The sequence below is a fragment of the Dendrobates tinctorius genome, unplaced genomic scaffold (genome assembly GCF_039654945.1).
Source record: "Dendrobates tinctorius isolate UK_male_01 unplaced genomic scaffold, ASM3965494v1 ptg000309l, whole genome shotgun sequence".
Taxonomy (NCBI): domain Eukaryota; kingdom Metazoa; phylum Chordata; class Amphibia; order Anura; family Dendrobatidae; genus Dendrobates; species Dendrobates tinctorius.
The window spans coordinates 1,490,285-1,503,011 of NW_027361976.1; the positions used below are offsets into that span (position 1 = coordinate 1,490,285).

The 12,727-nt window shown below is 42.3% G+C and overlaps 1 protein-coding gene across 2 annotated transcripts in view; it reads right to left on the reverse strand.

The window, feature by feature from the left end:
- Positions 1 to 12,727, reverse strand: part of LHFPL1 (LHFPL tetraspan subfamily member 1) — a 70,945-nt gene that overhangs the window by 23,526 nt on the left and 34,692 nt on the right. For both annotated transcript variants that reach the window (XM_073560937.1, XM_073560938.1), the window contains exon 3: positions 2,494 to 2,592. In XM_073560937.1, coding sequence (XP_073417038.1) covers positions 2,494 to 2,592 — 99 coding nt within the window. The remainder of the gene's footprint in view (positions 1 to 2,493; positions 2,593 to 12,727) is intronic.

Genomic DNA, 12,727 nt, shown 5'->3' on the forward strand with positions numbered 1-12,727 from the left:
GGCAGAAGAGCATCTCTGAACGCACAGTGCGTCGAACTTTGAGGCAGATGGGCTACAGCAGCAGAAGACCACACTGGGTACCACTCCTCTCAGCTAAGAACAGGAAACTGAGGCTACAATTTGCACAAGCTCATCGAAATTGGACAGTAGAAGATTGGAAAAACGTTGCCTGGTCTGATGAGTCTCGATTTCTGCTGCGACATTCGGATGGTAGGGTCAGAATTTGGCGTAAACAACATGAAAGCATGGATCCATCCTGCCTTGTATCAATGGTTCAGGCTGGTGGTGGTGGTGTCATGGTGTGGGGAATTTTTTCTGGGCACTCTTTGGGCCCCTTGGTACCAATTGAGCATCGTTGCAATGCCACAGCCTACCTGAGTATTGTTGCTGACCATGTCCATCCCTTTATGACCACAATGTACCCAACATCTGATGGCTACTTTCAGCAGGATAATGCGCCATGTCATAAAGCTCGAATCATCTCAGATTGGTTTCTTGAACATGACAATGAGTTTACTGTACTCAAATGGCCTCCTCAGTCACCAGATCTCAATCCAATAGAGCATCTTTGGGATGTGGTGGAACGGGAGATTCGCATCAGGGATGTGCAGCCGACAAATCTGCGCCAACTGTGTGATGCCATCATGTCAATATGGTCCAAAATCTCTGAGGAATGCTTCCAGCACCTTGTTGAATCTCTGCCACGAAGAATTGAGGCAGTTCTGAAGGCAAAAGGGGGTCCAACCCCTTACTAGCATGGTGTACCTAATAAAGTGGCCAGTGAGTGTATATATGTAGTGTTTCTTGTGCTGTTTTCATGTACGGATGGTGGTCAGGGGATGTATTGCTGTACTGATGGTGGTTCTGGTTATGTATTTTTGTACTGATGGGGGTTTTAGTGATCTATTCCTGTGCTGTTATTAGTTCTGATCTTGTACACATGTAATAATCCATAACTTATAAGAATTCATGACCATGGTAATAAAGTATTGTTTGACAAGTGAATGGGCAGCACAGTGGCTCAGTGGTTAGCATTGCAGCGCTGGGGTCCTGGGTTCACATCCTACCAAAGACAACATCTGCAAGGAATTTATATGTTCTCCCTGTGTTCGTGTGGGTTTCCTCTGGGCACTCCAGTTACCTCCCACATTCCAAAGACATCCTGATAGGGAATTTAGATTGTGAGCCCCAATGGGGACAGCAATGATAAAGTATGTAAAGCGCTTCAGAATATGATAGCACTACTTAAGCAAAGCATAATAAATAAGTTAAGCGTTACTACATTTGTATCTATGTTACGAGCATTAAAGGCGTTGTCCATGATTGAGATGCACTGCACGCTGTCTGGATTCTCTGGTGGCAGCCACAAGAACGGAAGGTCATGCAACCGCAAGTATGTTCACAATTCACTTTTTTTAAGGTTGCACAAATCTAGTCAAAATGTGTCTGGAAGTATGAAAATCGTATACTAGGTGTCACACGACCATCTGCTCCTGGTACGGGATAATCCTGACAGCACTCAGTGCACAAGCCGTGAGAATTATAGAGTGACTAAGGCCTCTTTCACACTTCCGTTTTTTACAATCAGTCACAATCCGCCAGGTTTTGAAAAAAACGGATCCTCAAATTTTTTTTGAGGATCCGTTTTTTTCCCATTGACTTGCATTAATGGCGGATTGTGACGATTGCTGTCCGTTGCATCCGTTTTTTGTGAGGATCCGCCAAAAGTTGCTGTCCATCACCATCCTCAAAAATTTCAAAACGGAGCTTGTAACGTTTTTTTCTCTGGCGGATCCTGCAAACACTGATTTAACCCGAATTTCTTTCTGGGTGCCGGACAAAAAAAAAATTCTCTCTCTCTCTCTCTCTCTCTCTCTCTCTCCCTCTCTCTCCCTCTCTCTCCCTCTCTCTCCCCCTCTCTCCCCCTCTCTCCCCCTCTCTCTCTCTCCCTCTCTCTCCCTCTCCCTCTCTCCCTCTCTCTCTCTCCCTCTCTCTCTCTCCCCCTTCCCGGCCAGCGATTCCTTTAAATTTCTTCATTTTCAGGATCCGTCTGAAAACGGATCCTGTGCCATCCGTTCACATCAGTTGAGAACGGATCCGCTTGTCCGCCTTTTTGGCGGATTATAACTGATGCAAAAAACTGAAGTGTGAAAGAGGCCTAAAGACTTTCATCACAAACCTGGACAACCCCTTTAGAGCACCAATCCAAATTTGAATTTAAGTTTATTTATTATGATTTATTATTTTATCTAGAGCATACATATAACAAGTTCAAGTTCACCCTCAATGACTAACGTGTTTCAAACCAGTATACAAGTCTATACTGTGTCATATACACACAACTAAATTGTCTATGGTGTACTGTACACATGAAAAGACTGCTACATTGGTTTCAGTCTCTCCTGGCCCTAATGAATCTTACGCGGATGCACAGCTTGTAACTCTCATAGATACAGTATAGGCCACGATCCGCAATTGTGAGTCACTTGTTACCTAATTGGAATTGACTGGACATATTGCCACAGGCCTGCTGGATTTCAGGGCTGTTCCACCCCAGTGGATACAGGGCACATCCGCAGCTAATGAGGAGTCCTACAGAGATTCACACGGAGACAAAAAGGACATGTTTGTTTACTCAGCGTGAGCCACGCAGCATTCTTCCCTATTCATTACGACCAATTACACGCTTACATTTATACAGAATATTCTTGTCTTGTATATTTACTGCTTCAGAAAACACAAGGTCACACAAAATGAACAAAAAATAGACAAATACACATATTAATTTTAAAGGAAAGATATATCTGGATCAAAACCATGTAAAAAAATGAGAGGACTCCCAAAAGTATATAATGCCTACAAAGTTATAAAGTCACAACCTCCAAATATTTAAATATATATTTTTAATTAAAACATAAAAATAAGAAAAATAAAAAAGCACATGATAAAAAAAATCCAATTATATATAATAGGTAAAAGAGATTCTCAGTAAAAGTTTAAAAAAAGAGAAGGATACACACAACACAGAAAATGATTTGTCAAAAATAATATGAGATATCTACTAAACAAATCCACTAGAAACCCAGAATACATTGTTTGCACCACATTTATTAAAGTAGCACTACAGAGATTTGTTTTTTTATTTTTGCTTTAGTCTTTCAGAACTGTGTCCAACAAGGGGCAAAGCTTTACTGAGAGATCGTGGCTTAGCAGAGAGGGAGGCATGACCAAAAAATGTACCAACGTGCTTAAAAAATATGTTGAAATAGTGGCACAAATTTCTGACACAATCTAACCCTACTGACAGGTTGTGTAAACTGAAACAAGACAGTCTAGAGAGGAGCCATATTTATCAAACATCATGAACCACTAATAAAAATCAGACTCATTTTAAGATTATCCAAACAGTAATGATCAATTTTCCTATTTGTGTGCTCATTCAGCAAGGGTGCATAGCTGAGAAGGAAAGGTTGTGATTAAAGAGGACCACATTTTTCATGTTGAATTAGACACACTATAAAATATTGGCTGCAGAACAGAATACAATATTTGCAGAGATATCAGCAAAGTATTTGGCACCTAATGAGTTAATAATTATTAAGTCCAAGTGGGTTTTATCAGATAGTTTTCACAGGTTGGGGCGGAGGTACTTCTTACTGAATAAAGTTGACCAACTATAAGCTGGCCGCAACACAGCAGATATAGCTTAGAGCGGGTTTCTCAGGATGTGAGATGTAATGATATAGCTCTGATCTCCTGGGTATAACCTCCTGCATGATTAGAAAGTTCTGGGAGTAGAACACAAATGACCAACACCTTTTAGAAAAAGTACTTGGTGGGGGCAACTGAGTTTAGCTGTGTCACATTACAAACACTTCTATCAGCTCTCCTCCTCGCATAGGATTGTCAACCCTGCTGTATTACCCCTCCCCTATACTGCCAGTACCAAGATGTGTCAATAATCACACTTATGTCTGTTGTGCTCCAGGCAACATGTATTCACTCTGCAGTGAAGTCAGAGCAGGGTCTCATTATATGTCACAGAGAGGTAGACCAGAACAGGCTACTCCTGTGTAAGACATAATGACAGCTCTGACCTCACTGCAGAGCGAGTACAAGTTGTTTGATCACAGCAGATATAAGTATAATTACATCTCACATACACTGAGGAACCTGCTCTATGCTGTGGAGGAGTATTGCTCTTTTGTATGAGTGTTGCTGCCTGCTTATGATTGGTAAGCGTCATACAGGGAGAAGAAGCACACACCTCCAGTGAAAACTGTCCAATTATACCCCCTTGAACTTAACAAAAATTAACTCATTTGGGGCCAAATAGTCTGATTGCTAATATCTCCACAACTGGGAGGCAAAATAAAAAAAAATGTTATGTTATATTCCGCTCTGTGGTCTCTATTACATTGTGTGTCCAGTTCGAAAAGAAACATTTAGTGAAAGGTCCTCTTCAATGCAGTACCATGTGTCAAACTTGATCCAAACAATTTGGCACACATTATTGGGCAAAGTAAGAAAAATAAGGTAACATAAAGTGACTAATGATGCACCATATTTATCATCCAGCATGAACCACAGTGATACTTTTGCCATAATTTTATTTCATGGTGTCTAAGGCTGAAATCAGACATCTGTAAAAACACAGTCATATTGCTGACTGTGATATCTGAAACACACTGCGTGTCTCAACAGCCTAATATTTGCCTAAGCTATTTCTGACAATAGAAAAAATGGCAGAAATAGCAGAGGTCCCAGACACCTCTTGGCACCTAATATTTGCCTATAAGGCTTTTGAGTTTGGATCTTGAGACTCATGGCCGGTAAGATCATCACGATCCATACCTGAAACGTATTTCACAGACATCTTAATTCGCTCTAAAACTTAGGATCATTAGCTCTTCCTTATCATGCCTAATTTAAGGACCAGTGTAGACGAATGCATTTTCAGAAAATGTAGTTGCACTGCTGATCTGCTATTGTAGGTACAATTCTATTAATCTGACACATGTAATACTGGACTACGTTAGTTTATTATGATTTCTGTGTTATCTCACAGAAAATGTTTATAAAACTTGTAAAAGTAAAGAACTATCAGAGAGAAAGACAGCAATAAAGCACTAATACAATATTTGCTAATATAGCTTGTTTTTTTCCAATTTCTAATTAGTCTGCAGACTAGGGTCAGATAACCAGACTGGGTACCATATTGAAGGAATTTCAATGTCCCAGCTTAATATTTTGCATTTTCTTGCTGTTTTGAATGAATATGAACAATTTAAATAAAGCATAATTTCCCCTGCAGCCATGATCATGATTCATGAACACAATGCAAGTATTGGGTACTCAAATGGGAACGGCAGTATTTGGATGCTTCTGTGACAATGAACATCAAGAATCCATCTGTTAGTTAAGGCCCCGTCACACATAATGACTCACCAGCGATCCCGACAATGATATCAACGTGTCAGGATCGCGCGGCGTCGCTGTGTTCGTTAGATACCCAATGTGTACGTTAGTTACCAGCTCCCTTCATCAGCGCGCTGGTGTCTAACGTACACATCGAGTTTCTAAGGGACGCACGTCTCTTGGATACCCGATGTGTACATTAGTTACCAGCTGATCGCTGGTCTCCCGCCTGTAACATGCAGCGATGCGTGCTGGCCAGCGGGAGACCAGCGACCAAAGAAAAGTCCTGGGCTTTCCTACAGCGATCAGCGATACCGGCAGGGGGGCCGGTCGCTGATCACTGTCACACACAGCGATCTCGCTGGTGTGATCGCTGTTGTGTCACAAAACTTGTGACTCAGCCGCAATCTCGCTAGCGAGATCGCTATGTGTGACGGGGCCTTTAGTCTAGCTGCTCTTGATGCTGTGACTACAATAGAAATAGGGCCAGAAAAGGTGAGTCAGAAATTTGGAGCCTCCTCTCGGACCATTCTCAGGTCGATCCAGATTCTTATCGATCTGCAATTATAACCTAGAAATCGAAGACTAAAGCCCTTCATACATTTTAGACTAATGACCTCTGAACCTGCTGATATTGGTGGGTTCAGCTGACAGTCTAATGTGTATGGGGGTTCCGGACAGATGATGTCACGTGACAGACGAATCCAGCATTTCGGAATTCAGACTGACAATCCTTTTGTTCTCTAAGAGATAAGCTATCGCCAGAGATGTTTGGCAGCGGCTTTCTCATAAAGAACACAGGAGATCTTGGCAGAGCGAGTGTTCCAGTCTACAGAAGAATCGGGAGAGGTGGCTGCTGGCCGAATAATCCCCCACACCATTGTTCATCTGTCAGCTATCCAAAGTGTATGGGGTTTTTTTTTTAAATCAAATTACATTGTGTAAAACTGGCAACCAATCAAGCCACTGCTTTCATTTTCTAAACACCCAATGAAAAATGAGAGATGAAATCTGATTGGTCACTATTGACAACTATTTTTACACCATTTTTTCTTTGCAGCAGTTTTGATACACCTTTCCCAAACGCTACGGGTAGAGATGCTCTGCAAGCTACATATGTAGAGGCAATCAGTGAGGGCAAGAGCCCATCTTGTATTGATCTTAATTTATAGCCTTTACTACTGTTCAAAAGGTGTTTTAATAATTTTGCTGGGATGTATTGGAAGCAGTCATCAACATTTAGAGTGGTTTCACATATTCGAGTTTCATAGTGCAAGAATGAACCACAATGTCCACACTGGTTCACTTGATTTGGGAGAGGAAACGTGGATATTTCCGCTCTGCTGATGAGTAGATTTGTAGGTCCAAAGCCAGGAAATAGTATAATTGTGTTTTTTAATCTACACATTTCGAAGTACACATCACAATGTGATTATATCCTGAAGAAGAAATGTGTGTACTTCAAAATTCACAATGTGGTTATATCCTGAAGAAGAAATGTGTGGACTTCAAAATGCGTAAATTGAAAAACGCAATTATACTAATTCCTGGCTTTGGATCTTCGATCTACTGATCAGCAGAGGTGGAATATTTATGTTTTCTCTCCCAAATCCATTGTATCAGTGGTATGACCTATGGATCTGCAGCAGCTGGAGTTTTTATACCTTTACATTGTTGTGTTGATCACAACTCCATCAGGTTTGCACAACATATTTAATTTCTGTTTCATTTCGGGTAAGACCCTATTGCGCTTTTTTGCTCTTCAGCTCCCGTATATATACAGACTGGTCCACGGGTCTCCTGACCCAAGTTTGGATCTAAAGTCCTTTGGCCAGATTGAATATCGATGTCCATACTAAGACTGCAAAAAGTCAGATGTGTGAATCCGGCATAAGCGCAATTCTGATGTAGTAGGACAGTTCTTTTTTGATTTTCAGATTCTTGTGCATAGCCTGGTGTTCTTTAAAAAAAAAAAAAAAAGCTGGAAGATTTCAGCTCCGAACATTGAAAAATAGTGAATGCTGCTTTGAGCTATGATAACGACTGTAACTTAGAATCTGTACAAAATAAGCAGCTGAATGCATTTATAAATTATACTGAGATTTTTGCTCTGAAGCCAGCAGAATTTTGAATGTTTTGAACATCTGATCTTAGCCAGTTTGATTTACAAATTCTTTTTACAAATTTCCTGTAAGTCACTAGGGTAAAATTACATTGAAATAGTTTCTTCTTTGGAACTACGTGCATTTAAAGCCATTAAAGCTGATGTAATGATGCCTTAGCCGCTTCTGCATGAATGTTTTATTTTAATGAATGACATTCAGACAGATTAAAAGTGTTCATCCTAAAGTGCAAGGTTATTAGCCTTTAATGTTGTGTTATTATCAACTGCACCTGCAACATCAGAAAAAACAGAAAAACGATCATCGCTGTGAAGTTTGCAGTAGCGGATGCCGCCTGGGACATTTAAGAGCTGGTTATTTAACACTCAGCTAATAGCAAAATAATATATCTTCACCAGTAAACAAACCTCCTTATAGAGACTATTGGTACGATAAGAGACATCAGCGAACAAAACTTAGAGTCCCAAAAATGAGATTTATCATAATGTGTAAATTACTGTTTTTTTAATGTACTGTTAAAATTAGATGTTCTCTGCTGTTTTAGCTTGCACACTCCATTGCCAAACTTGTGGCAGGGTAGGGGAAGGAATATGGAATTACAAGATCTTTGCAATCTGTAAAGCCAAAGTCTCCTGATAACTAACGAAGTCCTGTGATCCCAGCAGCACTGGCACTGATCTATGCAGGCAATCTGACCGTGACTAGTGACAGGGCGGCAGCTGCACTGTATCTGTGACATGGCAAACAATGATCAAAACTTCCTGTTAACAAATAACAAAACAAATATGAAAAAGTCTGCAGGACAAACATCTTCTACCTTAGGGTGTGTGCACCCTTTGCGGATTCTGCTGCGGATCCACAGCAGATTTGGCCCTGCTGGGTTGTACAGTACCACTATAGTCAATGGAAAATGAAAAACGCTGTGCACTTGCTGCAGATTTTTCCGCTCAGATTAGCTGCGGTTTTAAATCCGCAGCATGTCACTTCTTTGTGCGGAATCCGCAGCGGTTTGACACCTGCTCCATTGTAGAGGTGTCAAAACGCAGGGGAAAACCGCAGGCTAATCCGCACTAAATCCGCAGGTAAAACGCAGGTCATTTGATCTGTGGATTTACCTGCTGATTTAGCCAAATCTGCATGGAAAAATCTGTGCACACACCCTTAGAGGATGTAAATGCATTCACTTTGCAAATAAAGATGAGTTGATTGATTCACAAGTCTCTGGTCCGGCATCTAGGTCAGCAGTACCTGCTGGTCAGAGGGGAGGCCCCAATACTTATTTTACTGCCATCCCCAGCACAGCATTTGATTTGATTTGTAAGGGCTGGCACAGAGAAAGAAGAGACACTGAGACTCGCTATGTGATTTTATGTAAGTGTTGTTTTTTAAATTGTATTATATTTTTAACTCTGTGTCTTTCAATTGTATACAGTCTCCATGGTAACATGGGAAGGACCTGAAGGAGGAGTCGGAAGGAGTGACCCAATGGTTCCCAGATATAAAATGGCTCTGTGTGCTGCATGTATTTTAGCTTTATCTGCCATTTTGTTTAAAAAAGGCCGCTTGGTAGCCGAAATGTTACTTTTATGATGCATTTTGGAAGAATAAAGGAATAGAACCATTTCTCTGGTGCCTTGGATACAATCTTTCTCTAAACCTACTGGTAACTCGGTGTCAAAAGGAAGCACAGAGCCTATGGAGTGGTGCAAAGGGAACTACCATTATGGACACTATAACGGTTGGCCCAACGTCATCTGTGTGACATGACACAGATGATGTCACGCCTGCCCTAGATACTCAAAAGTTGCTATGATGAATGCAGCAATTGAAGTGTCTTCTATGTGATATATACAACAATCATAGTGTTTCCTATGTGATGTAAATAAAGCAGCCTCTGTGTTTTCTATGTAATATATGCAGCAGTCTCAGTGTCTCCTATGTGATATATACAACAATCATAGTCACCTACGTGATGTACTGTATATTCAGCAACTTTGGTATTTCCTGTGTGATATATGCATTAGTTAGTGTCAACTATGTGATGTATATACAGCAGTCATAAAGAACAATAGTAATTTTATTTATATAGCGCCAACATATTCTGCAGAACTTTACAATTAAGCAGAGACATGTACAGACAATAAAGACATTACTGAGTAACATATAGTTCAACAGTTGCAGGAGGAGTTAGGGCCCTGCTCACAAGCTTACAATCTATAGGGGAATGAGGGGACACAATATGTAAAAAGTCCTTGTCATTTATGGTCTGGCCATCATTATAATAGAGGATTTCAAATAAAGTTGCATGACTTGGTCACCAGCCAGCAGGGCTGCCACCAGGAGTTTCAGGGGCCCACACTGGCAAAATTTCTGGGCCCCATGGAGACTCCGCCCAGACTCCACCCCAGCTCTGCTTTCACCACTCGAACCTTCCACAGTCCCACCATCCACTCTTCGAAAAATTCCACTTCTGCACCACATCCTCACTAATCACACATTAACAGTTCCCATTGTACACCATATCATATACATAGCCATCAGCTTTTGTGTTGGCCAAAAGATTTTTTTAAGCCTGCCACTACAATAAAATAGACTCTTTTGGCCAGGCCCTACTCTACACTAACCTATTAAACATTTCTTAAATTACCTTCTACTATTTTTAGGTATATTTTTATTTATTTTTCTTAAAGGGAATGTGTCACATACATTTTTTAAAATGACTGAATAATACCACATACAAGTGACAAATACCACCACATGTTAGGGTTGACGGAATGCACCAAATAAAATACAATAATAAGGTGCGTTCGCAACCCGTAGTCCACGTGCAGAGATGGTATACTGCTGCTCAGTAATGGTGAACACTGACTGAACACCGGCGGGGTAACCGCTGACCCGGTGTGTACAGGAGAGAACTCTGTTACTGCACAGAGCCGCAGAACACAAGTGCCGGAGCCTGTTAACCTCACAGGGCTCGGCAAGGTGAACACTAGTTAAGAGACACAGGACTCTGCCCCAAGGACACAGGGTTAGAGTCCCTCTAGCCCACTAGCGTTCGACACCGCAACTGCGATGCCTGAACTAAATAATGTAATCGCACCACGTGCGCACTGCACCGGTTCAGCGGACGCCACTAACCACCCAGAGCAGGGAAGTAAGCGCTTGACTTGCGCATGGCACCGCTGTTAGGAACGCTGTTGCACATGCGGTCCAGTGGTGCCTTGTGCTGACTGGCGCTATCTGGTGCTAACACTCGTGTGGAGAGCGGGATGCTGTGTGGCACATAAATTATGCCACTACTGGTGCTGACTCTCTCTCCCTAAACCCTAACTCATACACAACCGAGGGTAGGGGTTTCATAATGAGTCAGTCACTATCTCATACATCAGTCATCACACACACAACTAACCATCAGAGTCTATATTAGAGCATGGCCAAGCAGCCATGCAAACCTTTTATAACTGCGTCCTTCCGGGACCTTCCTGATTGTCCAGTCCGAGCTGGAGAAGGACCTGAGCATGTGACCTCAGATCTCCAATGAGAGATCGTCCAACGGGCATGCTCAGTGGACCGAAAGGAGGACTTAGTCCCTGGAGTAGCTCGCTGCTGACCAGCATGCGTTGCTATAGCTGGACCAGAAGTGGCAGCAGCAGCCGAACCCACAGTGCTAGTCTGAACAAGACGCCAGGAATGACGTCTTTGCTGAACAACCTCCTCTGCGGCCGGGACTGAATGGGAGACTGCAGAAGGCAAGGCTCGAGATTCCTCCTGTGCAGAGGCAGGAATCTGACACCTAACACCACACCATGACAAGACCACATATTACCACCATATAGTGACCAAATAATACCACATACAAGGAGCAAACACCGCCACACCAGGACCAGATCACATATTACAACCACATAGTGACCGAGTACTACAATACTGATCATTAATTAAAAAAACACAATACTAATATTTCCATAAGTGCCATTATACACAGGAGCTCTGTAAATAGTATACACTGTATAGTGTAAGTGTACAAGTAACACACTGAGTCACCAATGACATCTCTAGCTGAAGTCCTTCATCTTCACTTTTCTTCTTCATACAGTGCAGACCGTCATCACTTCTTACAGTCAGGACTCGTCTCTGCAGAAAATAACACACCGCTTTCTAGAGCACCACTTCCAGAACACATTCCCCACTTCTTCCCCAAACTCTACACTACGACAGATAAAAAAAGCGATGCACTGCCGCCCTGTACAGTAACAGGACCCCCACCCACTGAAAACAATAGTCTCAAAAATAAAATACATCACATAATATCCTTTAATTAGCCCCTACAGTAATAATGTTTCACATCATGGCTCCTTCTGATAATAATGTCCCATATCATGGCTCTTCCGGTAATAATGTCCTACATCCTGGCCCCTTACAGTAATAATGTTCCTCATGTTTTCATTCCTGGCCCCCCATGTGTTTCATTCCTGGCCCTCATGTGTCTCATTCCTGTCCCCCATGTGTCTCATTCCTGGCCCCTATCAAGAACCCTGCTGCAGACTTACAGCAGAAGTCTGTGCACAAGATACAGAAGGACATGGGTGAAAGAGGAGCACTGCGGTGAGATTACCTGCCTGAGCGCAGGACCTGAAACACGTGACCACCGTGGGAGTGGCCGGAGGCGGAGACAGACGCTGAGTAGCGGGGGCGACCGGAGAAACCGGAGAGCAGTCTGAACATGCCTAAATCAAGCCAGGAGGTTGATGAAGTGCCAAAGAGTGAGACTCTGAGAGTGGTCAGGACATAGCAAAAGGTCAGGTAGCCGAAGATAGCGGTGCAGTACAAACGGTGCTACAGTAGTTTAGAAAGAGTAGCAAGGCGAAGGTCAGAGCCAGAAACAGACAGTAAGCACAGAATCACAAAGCAATGCACAGAATGAGAAAACAGACCGGATCATATACAAGAAGGCAAAAGGACTACATAGTATGCAAGCACACCAGGGGGTCGACAAGGATCCCTAGACGAAGGCAGATAAATATAGCCCTCCCCAAACCAAAAGGAGGCCATACAAAATTAACCCTGACAGGACAGAGAAGGAACCCTGTCCACAACCATTACAGCTCCACATCCATCATGTCTACAATCATGTTTCCTGGCCCCATATCCATCATGTCTCCTAGCCCACATCCATTATGTCTCCA